At 43.2% G+C, this 19,954-nt stretch overlaps 2 protein-coding genes across 3 annotated transcripts in view; one reads left to right on the top strand and one right to left on the bottom strand.

Moving 5' to 3' along the window:
- Positions 1-9,924: 9,924 nt before the first annotated feature.
- Positions 9,925-12,147, bottom strand: LOC143512385 (uncharacterized). The gene is made up of 5 exons (XM_077002623.1): positions 11,931-12,147; positions 10,852-11,190; positions 10,717-10,749; positions 10,300-10,452; positions 9,925-10,092 (listed from the first exon to the last, which is right to left on the bottom strand). Coding segments are annotated over exons 1-5 (612 nt in total). The 5' UTR covers positions 12,016-12,147; the 3' UTR covers positions 9,925-10,090.
- A 6,411-nt stretch (positions 12,148-18,558) lies between these two features.
- The window catches only part of LOC143512386 (inactive dipeptidyl peptidase 10), a 37,098-nt gene continuing 35,702 nt past the window's right edge, over positions 18,559-19,954 (top strand). For both annotated transcript variants that reach the window (XM_077002624.1, XM_077002625.1), the window contains exon 1: positions 18,559-18,738. In XM_077002624.1, the coding sequence (XP_076858739.1) occupies positions 18,682-18,738 (57 nt within the window). In that variant the 5' untranslated portion in view covers positions 18,559-18,681. The remainder of the gene's footprint in view (positions 18,739-19,954) is intronic.

Genomic DNA, 19,954 nt, shown 5'->3' on the forward strand with positions numbered 1-19,954 from the left:
GCATGCTTAAGTCATGGTATGTATGATATTTCACTGGTGTGTGCGTTGATTTAATGTAAAAGCAATGTTGATTGCAAATCGTTTTTGAGTATTTTTACTAATTTATAATAATTTTTCACATTTTAAACATTTTGTTTCTCTGTATCTTTTACAGCTGTGTAGTCAGTCACCACGAATGTTACTAACTTTTCAGCTGGGTAACCGCGGCTACACAGGGCAGATCTACTATGGGGCAGGGTATGTTGAAGCTAACCACAATACATGTGTATAAAACCTGCTCCCATGTGCATATGTTGGGAGGGGTGGGACGGGAGAGGAAGGGTATAAATGACTACATTAACAGGAAACCAGAGTCTAGCATCAAAGGACTTTTAACACAGGTTGATGATCTCTTTAGACAGTTTTCTCCTTTACTGATTATCTGTGATCGCCAGTGCCTACTTACCAGAGTTGATGCTTTGGGATTCTCAGATCACTGGGATTCAAATCAAATTCACTTTTTATCTGTTTGAGACTGGTAAGGGTACAGCCAGCCAAGGCATGTGACTTGTGTAGCGATGGGCTCCAACCTAAGTGCCATACTTCCCTCCTATACAGTACGCCAAAGCAGTACGTGATAAAGGGTTGTATGTCCAAATACTTAGTATGCATTAAACAGTAAGCCTTTTTGAAGTATGCAATTGCAACATACTGTCCTATCTCATGATTCAGCTGGAGCACTATGATCATGTGACATCATATGTAGTAGTATGTAGTATGTCCGAGGTTGTATGCATCCTGCCCAGTCTTCTATTGAATGAACATACTGTATTGAAATCTAGTGCTTAGTGCTTAAGTATGCCATTATGGATTGAGCCCTGGGCTCTGTTCGAAATAGACTACTACATACTGGATACTGCATACTGGACTCAGTATATACTGGATACTGCATACTGGTCCTCGTAGTAGTATGCAGTACAGTTTCCAGTATGCGACAAAAGCAAAGCATACTACGGGGTTACATGAACGTAGCGTTGCATGATGGGATGCAGTACACCACGAAGATAGCTCTGTTTGCGTACTGGAATATTTTGCGGAAGTAGTAGGTCATCCGGGTATGTTTCGCATACTGGAAAATTTCATTTTGGTCACATACTGCATACGGCATACTGATTTGGGGCTCGATCAGTACGCCAGTAGTATGTAGTAGACTATTTCGAACACAGCCCTGGACAATATAGCCACCACGACTAGGATAGAGACAGTCCCACCAGTGGAGCCCCAGTGCCCTGATTGGGTGGATCCTTTCACTGTTGACCAATCAGAGTGCAGAGCTGTGAAGAGCCACTGAAAGAACATTTTAGAGATTGTATTTTAATAGGTAAAAAACACTTTTGAACGTCTTTTGAACATTGTTTTTCATGTTAGCATATTTTTCTAGAAATTTCCTTGATATTTCCTGGACTTTTGCTTCTGCAGCGAGGGGTACTTGGGGTAAATCTAAGGTTTTTACTTTTACTCACTCTGCCCTGTAGATGGCAGCACTACGCAATTCAGGCCACATTTCATTGAGTATTGTAGCGTGTCGGCGGGAGTGAGAGTACCAGACAGGTGTTGAGTGTTCATCCTAACTCTTTATTGACACAGAAGGGAAAGAGTCACACATTCACTCAACGTTTTTTTTGAAGCCCCCTTTACATAAACCGTTCAAACCAGGTCATCACGCTTCCAACATAACAAACACGGTGAGCCTAACAGTGCTAAAATAAACAGGAGTAACTGTACGGAACAGACACGTATGACCAAAACACATAATAAAAACCACATAATAACATAGTCCATCACATTTAAACGAAGAACATTCACTCTTTAACGGGCCGCAAGTGCTCATGGGAGGTAGCGAACTCCATGCTCCACCCCTATAACCAGTGGCAACGCCACATAGCTCTACCCCAAAAGGTCAGCCGTCCCGGCGACCCATAAAACAGAGAAAAAAAAAAAACAACAGTCACCTTAAAGAAAGAAACAAAAATCACAGGTCCACCTCAAACTCCATGAGACGGCGTGGCGGCCTCCGCGTCCGCTGAGGCCAGGCAGGAACAGTCAGTGGGGAGACGTGGGCAGTTGGAGGTCCCGGGGGCGTGACGGCGGTCGGCGGTGTCAGGAGGTCGGTGCAATATCCAGCCCCCGGCAGCTTAGGTCTGTAGGGGGCAAGACGGTCACGGTGAACAACCAGGCGTCGCCTGCCCCAACGAATCCTGTACACTACCTCCCCCAGTCGTGACAAAACTGTGCAGGGTCCCACCCACGCAGACTGCAACTTCGGGCAGAGACCCTTCTTGCGTTGCGGGTTAAACAGCCACACGCTTCCATTCACCTCCAGCGGCTCCCCCGTACAGCGTGTATCATACGCACGCTTTTGCTTTGCGCTAGCCTCCCTCTGGTTCACCCTGGTCATCTCGTACACCCCATGCAGCGTGGACAGCAGGTCGGTGACAAACTTCGGTCCGGGCTCGTGACCCGCCCCCCCCGTTTGGGGGTGCACCGAAAACCAGATCCACGGGGGTACGTAGCTCACGGCCAAACATCAGTAGCGCCGGGGTAAACCCTGTTGTCTCCTGTACCGCGGAGCGACATGCTAGCAACACAGCAGGCAGGTGCCTGTCCCAATCGCACTGGTTCGCGCTCGTGACCATCGCGAGTTGTGTAGCCAACGTTCTGTTGAAACGCTCCACCAGCCCGTCACACTGAGGGTGGAGCGGAGTGGTCCTGGTCTTGCGCACACCCAAAACCCGGCAGACTTCACTCATGACTTCCGATTCAAAGTTTCTGCCCTGGTCGCTGTGTAGCTCTTCAGGCACCCCGAAACGGCAGAAGAATTCAGACACCAGTTTGTCAGCCGTAGTGACCGCGCTTTGGTCGGGCACAGCGTATGCCTCCGGCCACTTTGTGAAATAGTCCACCGCGACCAGGACGAAACGATTGCCCGCATCAGTCACCGGGAACGGCCCTAACACATCGACCGCCACACGCTCCATCGGGCTGTAACGGTATCAGCGGTGCTCTCGCCGGCCTCGCCGGTCCCTTCTTCGCGGCGCAAGCGTCGCAGCAATGTACAAACAACTCCACATCCGTACGACAGCCTGGCCAGTAGAAGCGCTGGCGCAATCTCCGCAGCGTCTTCGTGATGCCGAAGTGTCCCACACCTGGTGCCCCATGAACCGCCTGCAAGACCGTGTTGCGTAATCCGCGGGGGACCACGCTTTGAGTAACGCAGCGCTGGCCCACCGGGTCCACCCAAACCCGACACAGGACGCCGTTCACGAGCTTCAAGCTACCCCAATTAGACCGCAGTGCCTTGGCGATGGGACCCAGAACCGTGATATCAGCCCAGTCAGGCACCGACGACGACTCTAATGCCCGAATTGCCCACTCAACTTCCGGGTCTGCCCGCTGTATTACACCAAATTGGTCGAACGGCACACAAGTGACGACACCCAGCCCAGGCTCGGTGCGTGTAATCACAGCGCAACGCCCGACCTCCCCAGAGTTTGTTTCAGCGCACAGACAGTACCTACACTCGGATTGTGCACATGGTCTGCATGATAGCGCGTCCGCGTTACCATGGCTGCGTCCGGGACGATGCACGATTTGGAAGTCGAACTCCTGCAGCCTGGCCAACCACCTTGCAAGTTGGCCCTCTGGTTCACGGAAACGCATCAACCATTGCAAGGATGCGTGGTCGGAGCGCAGCAGAAACTGCCCGCCGTACACATGGACGGAAGTGTTCCAGGCCCGCAACCACGGCTAACAGCTCCCTGCGGGTAACGCAGTAATTACGTTCGGCCTTATCCAGGCGCCGGCTGAAATATGAGACGACGCGTTCAACCCCGTCCTGTACTTGTGACAGCACCGCTCCCAGACCGTGGTCACTCGCGTCCGTATCCACTATAAAGCGTTCGTCCATCCTAGGGTATGCGAGAACTGGCGCACTACACAGCTGTTGTTTTAGCGTGCAAAAGGCTCTCTCTGTCTCAGCCGACCAGCGAAATCTCACACCGCCCTTAGTCAAGTTATGTAGCGGAGATGCAATTTCCGCGAAGTTTTTAATGAAACGGCGGTAGTACGACGCGAGTCCCAGGAAGCTGCGTACCTGCTTGACACTACTCGGAGTAGGCCACTCGTGAACCGCCTCTGTTTTTTTTTGGGTCCGTTTTGATCCCTGCCCCGCTCACTACGTGCCCCAAGAAGTGCACCCGATTCTGCAGCAGGTTGCACTTAGCCGGGTTAAGCTTCAGGTTTGCTGCACGGATCAACCCCAATACGAGCTCCAAATTTGACAGCGCCGACTCAAAATCAGATGCGTGAACCAAAACGTCATCCAGATAAACCACGCACGTAGTCTTCGGGACCCCGTTAAGGACGCGTTCCATCAACCGCTCGAACGTGGCTGGAGCGTTACACAACCCGAATGGTAGGACGGTGAACTGCCATAACCCGGTTCCTATTGTGAAAGCAGTCTTCTCTCTGTCAGGCTCCGCCAGAGGCACCTGCCAGTATCCGCTGCGCAGATCTAGCGAGCTAAACCACGCCGAACCAGACAGTAATTCTAGCGAGTCATCGACGCGCGGTAATGAATACGAATCTACTTTCGTTACCGCGTTAAGCTGTCTATAATCCACGCAGAAACGCCAAGACCCATCCTTTTTCTTTGCTAGTACGACGGGTGAGGCCCACGGGCTCGTGGAAGGCTCGATCACGCCCATCTCAGGAGTTGTCTAGCGGCCGCTTCTGGCAGTTGGCGACCGAAGCGGGCTCGCAGTGCGGATTTCAGCACTTGAAGGTCGTGGCGATCCTCGGGTGGCAGTTCGACCAGCACGCTCAGTGAGCTGCCGTTTCGCTCCCGGACCATCCCGCGAGCTTCGCCACGATGTCTAACTGCGCTTCGAAACCCGCCCAGTCGGTGTTCCCGTCTAAACACGGCAGGCGTAGAGGCGCGGCTACGTGTGCGCAGGTGATGGGCGCTGTCGTCGATGCTGCGTTGGGTACTTCCCTGCCTCTCTCGCGATGTAGTGCCCCCTCCGGCATCCTAGGTTGGCATAACTGGCTTGGGGCGAAGGCAGCCGATCCCGATGTGTCCGTCTCCGCTGGCCCGTCCCCGTGCCTCGTCTGTCAGAGAGTGGCACCGAGAAGAACTGCAGTTGACAAAAGTCCCACAGAGTAACAAGTTAACTCAAAATATTTGACAAACATCAAGGTCTGTGTAGATAGCTGTTTTTCTTAGTCGGTTCTGCCTTTTTTTTGTTGGTTCTGACATTTTTTGTCCTTTTTAATCTTTTGAAGTGTGTTTTTGTATAGATCTCATAGTGTCTTGGGCCGGGCGATGTTGTATGGTATCTTCTCTATCTTAAAATGCTCAATAAAATATCATTTTATTTAAAAACCTAGGGCAGTCATGGTCTAGTGCTTAGAGAACTGGTCTTGTGACCGGAGGGTCGTGGGTTCCATTCCCAGGCCCAAGGCCATGACTGAGGTGCCCTTGAGCAAGGCACTTAACCCTAACTGCTCTCTGGGTGCTGGGCTAGGGCTGCCCACCGCTCTGGTCACGTGTGTACTACAGCCCACTAGTGATCACTAGTGTGTGTGGGTTCTCACTGCACAGATGGGTAAATGTGGAGGACAAAGTTTGATTGGGGTGAAAAATCACAATTGACAAATATGGCAACTTCACTTATTTAAAACACGTGTTTCATGCTTCTTGCACATTCTTGCTATTGCACACTTATGATTCAGTGTAGCTCACCCCATGTGTAATGCTGCCTGGCTCCAGCAGTACAGTCATGGCCAAAAGTTTTGAGAATGATACAAATATTAATTTTTACAAAGTCTACTGCTTCAGTTTTTATAATGGCAATTTGCATATACTCCAGAATGTTATAAAGAGTGGTCAGCTTAACAGCAATTAATTGCAAAGTCAATATTTGCCTAGAAAATGAACTTTATCCCCCAAAACACATTTCAACTTCATTGCAGCCCTGCCTTAAAAGGACCAGCTAACATCATTTCAGTGATTGCTCCATTAACACAGGTGTGGGTGTTGATGAGGACAGGGCTGGAGATCAATCTGTCATGATTAAGTAAGAATGACACCACTGGACACTTTAAAAGGAGGCTGGTGCTTGGCATCATTGTTTCTGGTCTGTTAACCATGGTTATTTCTAAAGAAACCTGTGCAGTCATCATTGCACTGCACAAAAATGGCCTAAAAGGGAAGAGTATCGCAGCTAGAAAGATTGCACCTCAGTCAACAATCTATCGCATCATCAAGAACTTCAAGGAGAGAGGTTCCATTGTTGCCAAAAAAGCTCCAGGGCGCCCAAGAAAGACCAGCAAGCGCCAGGACCATCTCTTAAAAGTGTTTCAGCTGCGGGATCAGGCTACAAGCAGTGCAGAGCTTGCTCAGGAATGGCAGCAGGCAGGTGTGAGTGCATCTGCATGCACTGTGAGGCGGAGACTCTTGGAGCAAGGCCTGGTCTCAAGGAGGGCAGCAAAGAAGCCACTTCTCTCCAGAAAAAACATCAGGGACAGACTGATATTTTGCAAAAGGTACAGGGAGTGGACTGCTGAGGACTGGGGTAAAGTCATTTTCTCTGATGAATCCCCTTTCCGATTGTTTGGGACATCTGGAAAACAGCTTCTTCGGAGAAGACGAGGTGAGCACTACTACCAGTCTTGTCTCATGCCAACTGTAAAGCATCCTGAAACCATTCATGTGTGGGGTTGCTTCTCCGCCAAGGGAATCGGCTCTCTCCATCTTGCCTAAAATTACAGCCATGAATAAAGAATGGTACCATAATGTCCTCCGAGAGCAACTTCTCCCAACCATCCAAGAGCAGTTTGGTGATCAACAATGCCTTACCATAAAGCAAAGGTGATAACTAAATGGCTCAGGGAGATTTTGGGTCCATGGCCTGGAAACTCCCCAGATCTTAATCCCATTGAGTACTTGTGGTCAATCATCAAGAGACTGGTGGACAAACAAACCTACACATTCTGACAAAATGCAAGCATTGATTGTGCAAGAATGGACTGCTATCAGTCAGGATTTGGTCCAGAAGTTGATTGAGAGCATGCCACGGAGAATTGCAGAGGTCCTGAAGAAGGGTCAACACTGCAAATATTGACTTGCTGCATTAACTCATTCTAACTGTCAATAAAAGCTTTTGTTACTCATAATATGATTGCAATTATATTTCTGTATGTGATAAACATTTGACAAATACACATAAAAACGAGAGGGCAGCAGATCATGTGAAAATATAATATTTGTGTCATTCTTAAAACTTTGGGCCATGAATGTAATTCATTTACCAAACTCGGAGAGAGATCCAAACTGTTATGCAAATTACACCACTGATGGGATCACCTTCACATTAATCTGCATGCACTGACCTTGTACCAAAGGCATGCAGATCCTGGATCCACTTGGGTAAGAAGAGGCACCTCCAGTTTTGGCCTACATTAAAGAGAGGCCTTGACACGTAAGGTCATTACTACTGCTGCAGTGATTCAAGGGGTGGTAGGTGAGCACCAGTTTTTAGCTGTATAAAATATCAGAGCACATCGTCATAAGCCAAAGGACACAGTAAAGGCAATCAACATTTATGCAGAGAGAACACTTGCCACTTTGTATTATATTTTAGATGCAAAGCATCTCATGAATCTGGCTCATAACTCACATGATCTCTCATATTTAGAGTAAAAATAAAATTCTCTACAAATACGCACTGCTGGTACTAAAACAGCTCTGGTGCTACACATCAATGACACTGTATGTCATTTTTACATTTTGTATTGCTTTGCAGCCAAGATTACCTAAAGGCATTGAGATAGCATCTGCAATTCATAATGACAATTAGCAGTTAGTTATTGGAATTTTCAATCTGTTGCTTTAGAGGTCTCATGAAGCTGACTTCTAAGATTTGTGTGCATATGCATGTACATGATCAGCTATATTTGGCAATGGCTCTTTACTCTTATTATGGCTGTAAAATCTTTAAAGGACAACATAGAAAACCACCAAATTTCAACGGTTTCTCAAATATGGATAGTTAATTTGCTCTTATGGGGGATCCACCAAAGCCCTGTTCATGTTGAACCACGCCTGCACTCAGGTTCTCTTTCTCTCCTCTCTCTCTCTCTCTCGAGCAGTTTGTTTCCCCCTGGACTACCACTGTACATAATCAGATAAGATCAGTCCATTTTTTTCACACCCTACTGAGGCCAGTCTTTCATGGGCAGCACGGTGACTTGGTGGTTAGCACGTTTACCTCTCAGCACTGGGGTCTTGGGTTCAATTCCCTATCTGAGTGGAGTTTCCATGTTCTCCCTGTGTTTGCGTGGGTTTCCTCCGGGCTCTCCGGTTTCCTCCCACAGTCAAAAAACATGGAGGTTAGGTAAATTGGCAGTCCCAAATTCTCCCTGAGTATGTGTCTGTGTCTCTCCATGAGTGTTTGTCTGTGTCTCTCTCTGTTCAATAAAAACAAGTTGTTGTCTGAGTGTGTGTGCATGAATGTGTGTGTGCTTGTGTGCCCAGTGGTGGATGGTGCTCTGCCACTAGGGTCTGTCCTCTCTCCCCTTCCTGCACCCCATTCAGTCCCCCAGGGGGCTGTGGATCCCGGTAGAGAGTACGCTGTGCGCAATTGGCTGCCGCTTCTCGCCGGTGTGTGATTGGTTGTCTGAGATTTGTAGCTGTGTAAACAATTGTAAAGCGCCTTGGGTATCTTGAAAGGCGCTATATAAATTGAAACATTCATTCATTCATTCATCATTACTGAGGACAGAGAGGAGAATCTACCCCAGTACAAATCCTGAAGCTTCATCCCACACACCTTTTTTTCAGGCACATGTATTGCAAACACAGTACTGAAGGAAACATGTTTTGCTCCATACAGACATTAAAATATCACTTGGCAATGTCCATCACAGATATGTGTCACAGTAAATAAATTATTGTAGTCTACATTGCTGTTGATAATGCTCTATACAACCTACAGAAAACCAATATGCATAGAAACAGTGGTTGACACTATGCAATGCATCCAGACTCCTGACACAGTTTCATACTTAAACATTATCACATACTACACAGAGAAGAAAGAAAGTAATAAAGAAAGAAGAGTTTGTTTGGAGAAAATGTGTGTTTGTGTTATCAAATATCACAGCTAAGGAAGTCTCCTTAAAATTCTCTCCAGATTCCATCTGTAACTGAACTAAAACAGAACTACAAAATTCTGAAACACTATCAGACCAAAGTGAAAAAAAGAAACAACACAAGAGAACAATTCACTGACGGAAGTACCAACAACAGTGAAGTGAAAATGAAAATAAAGTAGTGTCATGTGAGCACGTGTGAGCACAACTATGAGATGTAAGAATTACTCAGAGCTGAAAATCATGGATGTTGTGTCTGGGTAAAGATGAAAGTGGAGACAAGAGTGAGAATGCATGTTGGGTAAAAATAGGATAGACTGCTTACAAACACTCTTGTCCAAACTTACAATTTAGCATCCACATAAAAAAATTTGTCATAAATCTATGCATGGTTGAACATACATGATTGTGGGTTAATTGTAGATTATTGCTTACTGGTATGTGATTATTCACTGATTGTAATAGGCTGTTTTGGATTCAAAGGCGATATGAGTGTGAAGGTTCAGTATATTTGTGGTGGAAATGATGATCTGCATTCTGTTCCGTTTAAAACCTCAATGATGAGACCCCTGTACCGTTCATGCCTTGCAAAATGGCTCAAAATAGAACAGCGGGTTGAACATCGGGTTCTTTCCATGAAGATGTACGTATGTTGGTAATTATGTAACCAAGGGCACATACATTAATGTTATTATAGAATCTGCATTTCTTTGATGAATGATATACATTGAATCACAACACTTTCACTCTTTATTAAAAATTTCTCTCTTTGTTGCTTAAGGGTTTTTAGCCCATTCTGATTGACGTATACTCTGAGAAGTGCTCTGTCAGCTCATAGCCAGGTCCAGACGATGCTCTAGTTGAGAGATATGGTGTACACGATCTGCTGTGAGCTGCTTCCTGTGTACACAGTTCAGAAGTGTTAAGAACAGTTCAGAAGTGTTAAGAACAGGGTTAAGAAAAGCAAACACACAAGCATTAAATACTATGCTTACTTATTGTCCCTGGGTTTTTGGCCCTAGAATTAGTTTTTTAAATGACAATTTGTTATTTTTCATTTTATCAAATATATTTATCAAATATTAAAAGGTTAAGACCACTACTCACATCTGCATTCATATAAGCTCAGGAAATAGATCACCATGACAACAGTGACCACACCCAGGATTCCTAAGCAGATGAAAACATATGGAAGCCACCCTATGCTGACTGCAGCTGTGGTCGGTCCAAGTCTGTTGTTAACGATGGCAGAGGAGTTGGCTATAGCAGGAAGAAGAAAGTGAAGCAAATCATTTTATCAGAAATTATACGAGTAGAAGTGTAAAAGATAAAATAAAACATGCATTCGAGGACAATAAAATGTGTAGATATTTTTTTTATAATTAAAAGTGAGAGCTTTAAATCTTAGGATTCCAGTGTTTGATGTTCATTTCCAATGTGTTGACATATTTAATGTAAAATGCCTATTTTGTTTGACACTTTAAACATTTTTTTAAGCATTTTAAATGAATATGTTGCTCTTACTTCCATATATAGTCATGGGGACAGTTGGACCATCTGTGGGAGAAGATTACATCTTCAGTTCAGCAGATTTTAACCATTATTCCCTCTACCAAACTCTATTTTATCATGTTGAATAATATGTAGTTAATTTCTTACCCAAAACAGACACATTGATGCTGTGGCTTTGTGATAAAAAGTTGAATGCAGAAATTACACATCTGTAGAATCCACTGTCATATTTTGATATGCTCTTGAAGTTCAGATAAGAGGTGACTTTTTTCAAACCAGAACCAGACTGCTCCTGTGTAATTGTTATTTCATCCGTTTCATTGACCAGCGTCCACTCATCCATATCAGAGATTTTAATCCATCTAACAGTGGGAATCTCTTCACAGTACGTCACAGGGCAAGAGATTTTTAACGGGCTTTTACTGGAGACTGTAATGTACGATTTCTTCTGAACTTTGGCTTGAGGAACACATAGATCAGGAAGACCTGCAGATGATAATGACTTCAGCTAGGCTTTAAAATACCCGAACTAATCAACTGTTTGTGCTAAACTGAAAGACTGTATGACACACTACAAAAAATAACATTTTAATTACCATCTATTCAAATGCTATTTTTAAAGATTTGCCCAAAAACTATGGCAAAGAGTAGTTTGATAAATAATTTATTTATTTTTTCCTAATTTGGCAGAGGAATGAATTACCTGAATGTCTGGTAGGTTAAACACTCAGGAAGATGTTAATCACTTTGGTTGTAACTGCACAGTTTGTCACCAATGATTTTGTTAAACTACACAAACTAAGTCCTTCATTGTAAAATTTCACATAAATGTATCTGCCCAAACCAGAATGTTCCTCCAATTATTTCTTCACCAAAGCCTAGTTCCATCAAACAGATAGGAATATATCGTATTGATGTTGGTTATTTTTGCTCATAAGAGTGTACAAGCATACAAAAATACATTTTAATATGTCTGTTGACCTTGATGAGCTAACTGAGCACACTGTGTTTCTGTGAAATCATTAACTTACCTTACATGAAATATATTTTACAATTATAATACAATGAGAATGTATCAAATACATTAATCAAATACATGGAACATTTACTGACACAACAATCAAACTCATATTGTCAAATCAGCTCAAAATAAATAAAAGGCCCAACTGAACAGACAGGAGTCAAGTCTACCACACAACTGCTGTCCAGAGGAGAAAGCGGTTTACCTTGTGCATCCACGACTACAATGAGAATGAGAGCCACACATATGCCATGAAAGGTGAAGGGCAGGTCCAGCAGTCTCCTGTCCATGGTGAGAGAAGCACTCAATGGACTCAGAACCAAAGCAGATTCATCTCAGCTGCTTCCGTCTGGCATCAGTCGCTGTGTATGTATCTCTGATGAAGTCTCCCCGATCACTCGCGTTTGCACTCTCTCTACTTGTGGTTTTCGTTTCCTACGTCTTGATTCCATATGCATGTTTGCAAAAGCTGGTTTAAAAAACAAACAAACAAGGCTTGCAACATTCACATTCATATATATATTTTGTACAACCTTCATATGAATCAACCGATTCAGATTCAACAGTGTTGATTTAAAACGTTTTTGCATATGTTTCTTTCTCTTATCTTTTACACCTGTGTACTCTACACAATAGCATCAGCATAAAGTGGTCAAACCAAAACTCTTATAATGAACAAGCTCAAACTGTGTGTGTGTGTGTGTGTGTGTGTGTGTGTGTGTGTGTGTACATGAATGATTATTGTGTCACTGTTTCTTCTTCCCGAGGGCAGAACTATGAAGCAGAACTTGAGAATTGTCGGACAAAGAAGCGGACTTTGAGTTAAACTTTGACTTTAAAATTAATTCTCCCGTCAATATATATATATATATATATATATATATATATATATATATATATATATATATATATATATATATATATATATATATATATATATTCTGGGTCCGGATGGGATGGCATTTGGGTCCGTCGAGGTCCGTTGGTTGCGGACCACGGAAATAGAAATTTGCAGAGTTAATCAGGAATGAGATTGGGTCCGGACAGGACTGCGTTCGGGTCCGTATCCGGATCGCGGTCCGCCTGTTAGTGACCTCCCAAGTTATCTCCCAAGTTCATTCTTTCATTTCATTATGCGTTTCAGACCTTTTCTGAAATTGACCGCCAAATAGTTTTTTGCAGTCTCAAATAGACATTGTTTTAGTGCTCGCCAGCTGACAAATAATAAGAATCACACAGTTTAAACCGTTTCTGAGGAAGAATTACACAATACATTATTTAATAAAATCATTGTAATTAATGGTTAAAAAATACAAATGTATATTTCTTGCCTGTTCAGTACAATTCGTTTACAGGACTACCTAGTGCCTAAACGTTACTTGAATGCATGGACGTAGTTTTGATTTCATAAGTGGGGGGGACACAACCTGGGGTGGCGAACTGTTGAGCGGGGGGGGGGGGGGGGGGGGGGGGGTTGAATGAAAATTGTTGAGCGCTGTGAACAAAAATTGTTGAGCGGGGGGGGGGGGGGGGGGGGGGGGGGGGGAGCTCGGAGCTGCATGATCCTAGTGCTAGATTTGTCGCTATTTGGATATTGTTTTTTTAACCGTTAAAAAGTGGGGGGGACATGACTTCGTCGCTACTTAAATATTTGGTTTTAACTGTAAAAACTGGGGGGGACCAAAACCGGCTTTTGAAAAAGTGGGGGGGACATGTCCCCCCCCGTCCCCCCCCAAAACTACGTCCGTGCTTGAATGGTGTTGCTCCCCTCTAGTGATTAGAATAGGCATTACGTTTTACACTATGGAGACGGCGGAAGGACGTGATATATTAGGTACCAAATAGTCTTTCCTGCAGAAGGCATTTCTCAAGATTTCTTTTCTAGAAGAATGGTGATATCATGATATTTTCCTCTAGAACATGTAAAGAGTGGCACCTTCTCTTGAGAAGAATTAGTTGACAAAAGTCCCACAGAGTATTTACCAAACCAGAGTTATAATTTAGCTCTAAATATTTGACAAACATATAGCTAGGGCATGTACACTACAGCCCCCTAGTGATCACTAGTGTGTTCTCACTGCACAGATGGGTAAATTGACAAATATGTCAACTTCACTTATTTAAAACACACACCTTTCAATTCTTCATTTGTACAAACTGCTTTGTCTTTTCTGCAAAGCTGGCCAGTAATATTAGTCATAACAGACAGAAATATTATTAGAGATCTACGAGAAATTGAACTTTTGATTTTGAACTCCAGCTATTCAATCTCCGTTTCCACGTTTTTGCTCTGCAGATCCTTGTACTGTCTGTATCATTCAAGGGTTCTTGCACATTCTTGCTTTTGCACACTAATGAGTCAGTGTAGCTCAATACACAAGTCACCCCATGTGTAATGCTGCCTGGCTCCAGCAGTAGTTGGTTCATCTACTTGAGAGACCAAACTTTATGCAAATTTCACCGCCGATTGTATCACCTTTACATTAGTCCTCATGCACTGACCTTGTACCAAAGGCATGCAGATCCTGGATCCACATGGGTAAGAAGAGGCACCTCCAGTTATAGCCTACATTAAAGAGAGGCCCTGACACGCAAGGTCATTACTACTGCTTCAGTGATTCAAGGGGTGGTAGGTGAGCACCAGTTTTTAGCTGTATAAAATATCAAGGCACATTGTCATAATCCAAAAGAAACAGTAAAGGCAATCAACACTTAAGCTGAGAGAACACCTGTCACTTTGTATTATATTTTTAGATGCAAAGCATCTCATGAATCTGGCTCATAACTCCCATGATATCTCATATTTAGTGTCATTGTTGCATTTTGAATTGCTTTGCAGCCAAGATTACCTAGAGTCATTGAGATAGCATCTGCAATTCAATATGATAATTAACAGTTAGATATTGGAATTTTCTGTTTCTTTCTTTAGATATCCTGTGAAGCAGTGAAGATATGTTGCATATGCATATGCGTGTACATGACCAGCTATTTTTGGCAGCAGCAAACAAATTGCTTTTTGCTGTTATTATTAACGGACAACATAGGAGACCCAAATTCAACTGTCTCTCAATTATGGAAGGTTCATTTGCTCTTATGGGGGATCCCCCAAACCCCTGTTCATTTCAAACCACATCTGCATTCTGGTTCTCTCCTCCCTCTCTCTCTCTCTCTCTCTCTCTCACTCTCTCTTTCTTTGTCTCACTTGCTCTCTGTCTCTCTCTCTTTGTTTTCCTGTGGGCTACCACTGTACATAATCAGATAAGATCAGTCCATCTTTTTCACACCCTACTGAGGCCAGTCTTTCAGTCATCATTACTGAGGACAGACAGAGAGGAGGAGAATCTACCCCAGTACAAATCCTGAAGCTTCATCCCACACACCTTTTTTCAGCCCCAGAAGCTTCAGGCTGAAAATGCACCATTGAAGGAAACATATTTTGTCTAATACGATTCCTTATACCAAACACTTGACTGGTGCTTATGTCCAATGTCCACAATAGGATGTGCATATCGGGTTAGGACACAGACACAGGCCTGCAAGTTCTCCAGCTAGGGGGTATTTTCTGCCCCCTCAGATCCACGCAGAGTGTGTGTGTGTGTGTGTGTGTGTGTGTGTGTGTGTGTTATGGGGAGGGTAATCACTGAGTTTGAAAAGAATGTATTAGCTTGTGATGTAGGGTTTTCATTTGTAATTAGGAAGCACAAGCTAAGATCTAATTTGGCTCTGTCTGTACTGTTGAAAGAAAGAGATATCCATGATCCTGAAGAGAAGTCTCACGTTATTAAAAACAATAAGGGCCTGGTTAAACTGGCTGTTGACTTGAACACAAGACAGAGAAATCAGAAACTCAGGCACAACCAGCATACCATCTCTGAGCTGACCAGTCCTGACAGGTGTCCAGAGCCACACAGAAATAACCAAATAACGGTGACCAACGTCTTCTTAGATTTATGATTGTGATCATAATTTCTAACCTTTCCAACAGTAGTGACCTTTTGTCATGTAATCAAATTAAGAGCTCTATAAAAGTACTACAAGTTCTAGCATCTTATGCATTCTACACATCCTCACGTTTCTTACAGGGCCAGTTGATTGTGAATTTAATTATAATAAGAAATACAGCCCCATCTTCCAATGGGTTCATTTGATGATATTCCAAACATGTATAATTATAGTCTGTAAAGCTGCAAACCAAAGCTGTGTGGGTTTCAGGTCGCCCACAGAATGTTTTGCTAGTGCATGGCCGTGTTGAGGGGCATGGCGGCCCTGGCTGGATGATTAGTTTGATTCTGAAGGCACTCTGCGATGTTAAAGTCAGTTTCCTGGATTCCCTAAAATGTTGAGGTAACTCATGCACTGATGACGTTAGTGACCTAACACAGATCTGAGCTTGTTTCTATTGTTGGGTAACACCAAAGTAATGCTGATCGATTTTTCTTCCTAGACTAATGCATCTGATCCAGTCCAGCAAGAACCATGGTCCATTATAGAAACTGTCTCATAATAAGCCGAACTGTTTCTCCTCTCCTCAAACGCGACAGACAGACACGTGCTCTCTTGAAAAGGTGGAACACAGAGAGGGCCGTTCTCCTTCATGAACTTGGTGCAGGAGACCAACAGGAGTCTTTAAATAGCACCATGCTACATTAGAGAGAGTACAAACATATTCTCTGGGATTGTAAAGATGAAAGACTGTTGTGAAGCAGCAGTTTGAAGCTCTTTATCTGATGGAGAGATAATGCATCTATCAGACATGAAAGAGCTCTGCTCAACGTGAGCCAGAGGAGACTTACTCAATCCTCCCGATGTCAGCATCCCACTGGCGAGTTTCCTCCGTCTACTACATGTTTGTTTCTTGTCAGTTGAAAGTGCATGAGAATGAAGAGCAGTGCGATATTTCACTGAACCATCCATTTGAGTACATGCTGCTTTCCTAAACCTGTTTGTGCAGAGCTTCTGTCAAAATAAATAAACTGGCAGCATCATCTGTTTTCTTATCTATTCTTATTGCTGTTTCCTTTGTCTTTCTGATTGCTCTGTGCCGGAGGGGACAGGTGGCACCCCCTGCTGGCTCAATCAGCAACAGGACAAAAGACACATACATGTGAATCTTGCTGTTATTTTGAATGGGAGTTAAACTGAGGAGCCCCCTCCTTCCTATCCAGCATTAATATATTGAGGGATTACAGTACACTATTACAGTATTTCTGCCCCCTCCATATGTAAATAAACAAATAAATGAATAAATAAATAAAACACAAAATTAGGTTTAGTTGTTTTGAAGAGGGAATGGTTATTATAGTGAAAGGCGTTGCATCTCTGTCTGCCTTTATTTGTTTGTTTACTTTCTTTTATTCTCTTTTTCTGACATAATCAGAAATCACTGATGTGCTCTGACCAAGGTGAGAGGAATGAGTGTGAGATTGGTCTGGTATCTGCATATATAAATATACGTATATCATTTACTAATTTTAAGACCAGTTTTTATATCATACTCCACTCATGACAGGCTTCGCTCACACAGTGTCAGAGCAGACATTCAAACATCGTGAATCAAAGTGATCACATTCCTAAGGACTTCATTCATTAAGAGACATGCGACAATCCTGGCTAATCCCTGACTGTGGGTTGTGCATTATAGATTCAGGGTAGGGGAACCATGTCATATTAATCTTCACAAAGGCAGCTCGTATCTACACAATATTCGGTAGTGTCCACCCAGTTTGTCTTCCATCACTGGTCCATTTCTGGCTACAGGACAACTGACAGCTGCATAATATTTATGTGGTGGACCATCATCAACACAGAAGTTATGTTATGGCTCTATCAGGTTCAGGAGTGCTTTCCACCTGCTGGGTGGAGTCTAGTCTGCCACCAGAAAGCTCTTAACATGAATTTACAATAAGAATCTATAAATGGTTTAAGAATGGTTAAAAATTGCTAAATACACAGCTCACACTCATCTATACTGTGACACCTCTGACCTTGCTGGTTATTGGCTTTTGCATCAGTTAGAATTTTACGTGCGCTTTAAAAAAAGCACAATTCCAGTGAAAAAAACGCATATGTTATACTCAACACCTTGCAAAACACACAAACACACGTAGACATACACGCCCCATTAAACACATTACACCACACATATGCTGAAGGTATGAATGAAACAGAATTCTTGGAGGTAAAAAACAGTTCTTGGTGTGCTGTTGGTGGTGCAGCTACAGATTCATCCAGAATTGTGAGTTCTGGAATGATGCTGAAAATATTTCACATTCATAATTAAACCATTAGAACTAGTGAGAGAGAGAGAGAGAGAGAGAGAGAGAGAGAGAGAGAGGGAGAGAGAAAGAGAGAGAGAGAGAGAGAGAGAGAGAGGGAGAGAGAGAGAGAGAGAGAGATAGGAGTGTTTCTGAGCAAGGGGAAATCTGCAAGAGAAGTCCTCTGTGTCTCAGAGTGTGCTAAATTAATATTAATGATTCAATTTTCAGAGTAATGATCTCTCTCCCTCTCTCTTATTTTATGCTACATAAGCATTAGTCTTTAGTACTAACACAGTGTTAGTGTTCCCTGTAAGGCATGCTATGTGATTTATCCTGCCAGGCTGTCTGGTATTTGTGTGTGTAGGTGGGTGGGAGGTTAGGTGGGAGTGTGGAGTCAGGTACATGACTGCTCCTTACTTTCTAACCTGTCCTACATGTATTATATTACACGATACAATAGTATCATTAGTATCATTATTGTGTGCGCGCAACTTGCCCTCCAGTAGCGCAATTCCGTGCGCTCCACAAGATTGGGTGAGCAACTGGGGCTTGTCATAACTGGCAAAGAGCGGAGACTGTAGCGTGTAAACCACAACAGCAGCCTACAAGGGCAGATATATTTCCAGCTTATGTCATAACTACAGACTGGTAGAGGTATCAGTTCATTCTCTAGCTGGGCAGCAGTCCAGATGCTGAAACATGAATCAAACAGTCGGAGTATCTAATAAGTGTCGCCGTTCCTCAGCCGACACTAAGGTATGTAATATTTTTTTACTATAGCCTACGTCCATGCTGATACGACTACTTAGAAATTGTACAAAATCTGCAAATGCCGTTGACGAACTGTAACGATTTCGGCACCATTTCTTTCAACGCAAGATTCAACATACGAGAGCCACAACCAAGAAATTAGTGAGAACGAAGTTTTAGCGAGAAAAGTTTACGAAGTGACAGGATGCTGTATTAATTAATGCGCGAGGTCTTCACATTTGAAATGCAAATAAGTTTTAGATCAAATCATGCAGATTCGACCAAGCTTCGAGTATAACCGATGATAACCCGGACTACATGTTTTCATCAATTCGTGTAATTACAGGATTCTTCTTTCGCACGATCGAACTTTGTACGAAACTTGGTTCCGGTTAAAGAGCGAGTGGTTTCTGTCGTACGAGCAATAGGCACGCACTTTTTAAAATGAGATTTTTAAATTAGAGATTTTAAAATGTACCCATCATCCGCTGAGTCATGAAGTCATTCAAAGAATAGCGCGGCTTGGAAGCAATTTACGGACCTGTGTTCCAAAGGATCCACTTTTTTATATTAATGCTGCATGTCTTCTGTTATTTGTTAACAGCACATTAGCCAGTCTACATTTAACTGAGCTCTAAAACGAGCGTGGCCACTGAAGTTCGTTGCAACTATGCATGATATTATTCAATTTAAGAACTGACAAAATCGTTTTGATTTCAGAAACAGTTTTAGACTAAAGTGTAATAAAATTCTTGACAAAAATAGATCTGTGGCTTCCACAGGGTAGATACCATATGGTATAGAAAAACATGTTTTTGAGAGCTATTGAGTTATTACACACAACCACTCAGATCCCGAGAGCATTTCAATTCACAATATTAAATGCATTGTAAAACATACTTTAACCTTTACTGATCTTCAGATATTATGCTCACACAACAGGTACTGTTTCTGATATCATGAGACACTTGAGGCGCAATGAACCCATATTTAAGGTAGCCAAGTTAATTCGTTTTTAAATATAAATATAACTTTATTTACAGCGCTGCAAACATAATGCCCGCAGGATGGCAGTTACGAGACTTTATGGTTGTTTGACCATATGTATGATATCTCACCTCTATTGTGGTTAGAATTTCAAACATCTGTTTACGACAGGTTTGAATCTAACGCATCTCCATACCCTCTTTATTCAAATGATTTGGTGCTCCATAATGCATTT

The sequence above is a fragment of the Brachyhypopomus gauderio genome, chromosome 4 (genome assembly GCF_052324685.1).
Source record: "Brachyhypopomus gauderio isolate BG-103 chromosome 4, BGAUD_0.2, whole genome shotgun sequence".
Lineage (NCBI taxonomy): Eukaryota > Metazoa > Chordata > Actinopteri > Gymnotiformes > Hypopomidae > Brachyhypopomus > Brachyhypopomus gauderio.

Coding starts and splice junctions, on each gene's coding strand:
- LOC143512385 (XM_077002623.1), bottom strand. CDS start 12,015: ATGGACAGGAGACTGCTGGACCTGCCCTTCACCTTTCATGGCATATGT. Junction 11,191..11,930: donor TGTAGTCGTGGATGCACAAG/GTAAACCGCTTT, acceptor TATCATCTGCAG/GTCTTCCTGATCTATGTGTT. Junction 10,750..10,851: donor CATCAATGTGTCTGTTTTGG/GTAAGAAATTAA, acceptor CTTCTCCCACAG/ATGGTCCAACTGTCCCCATG.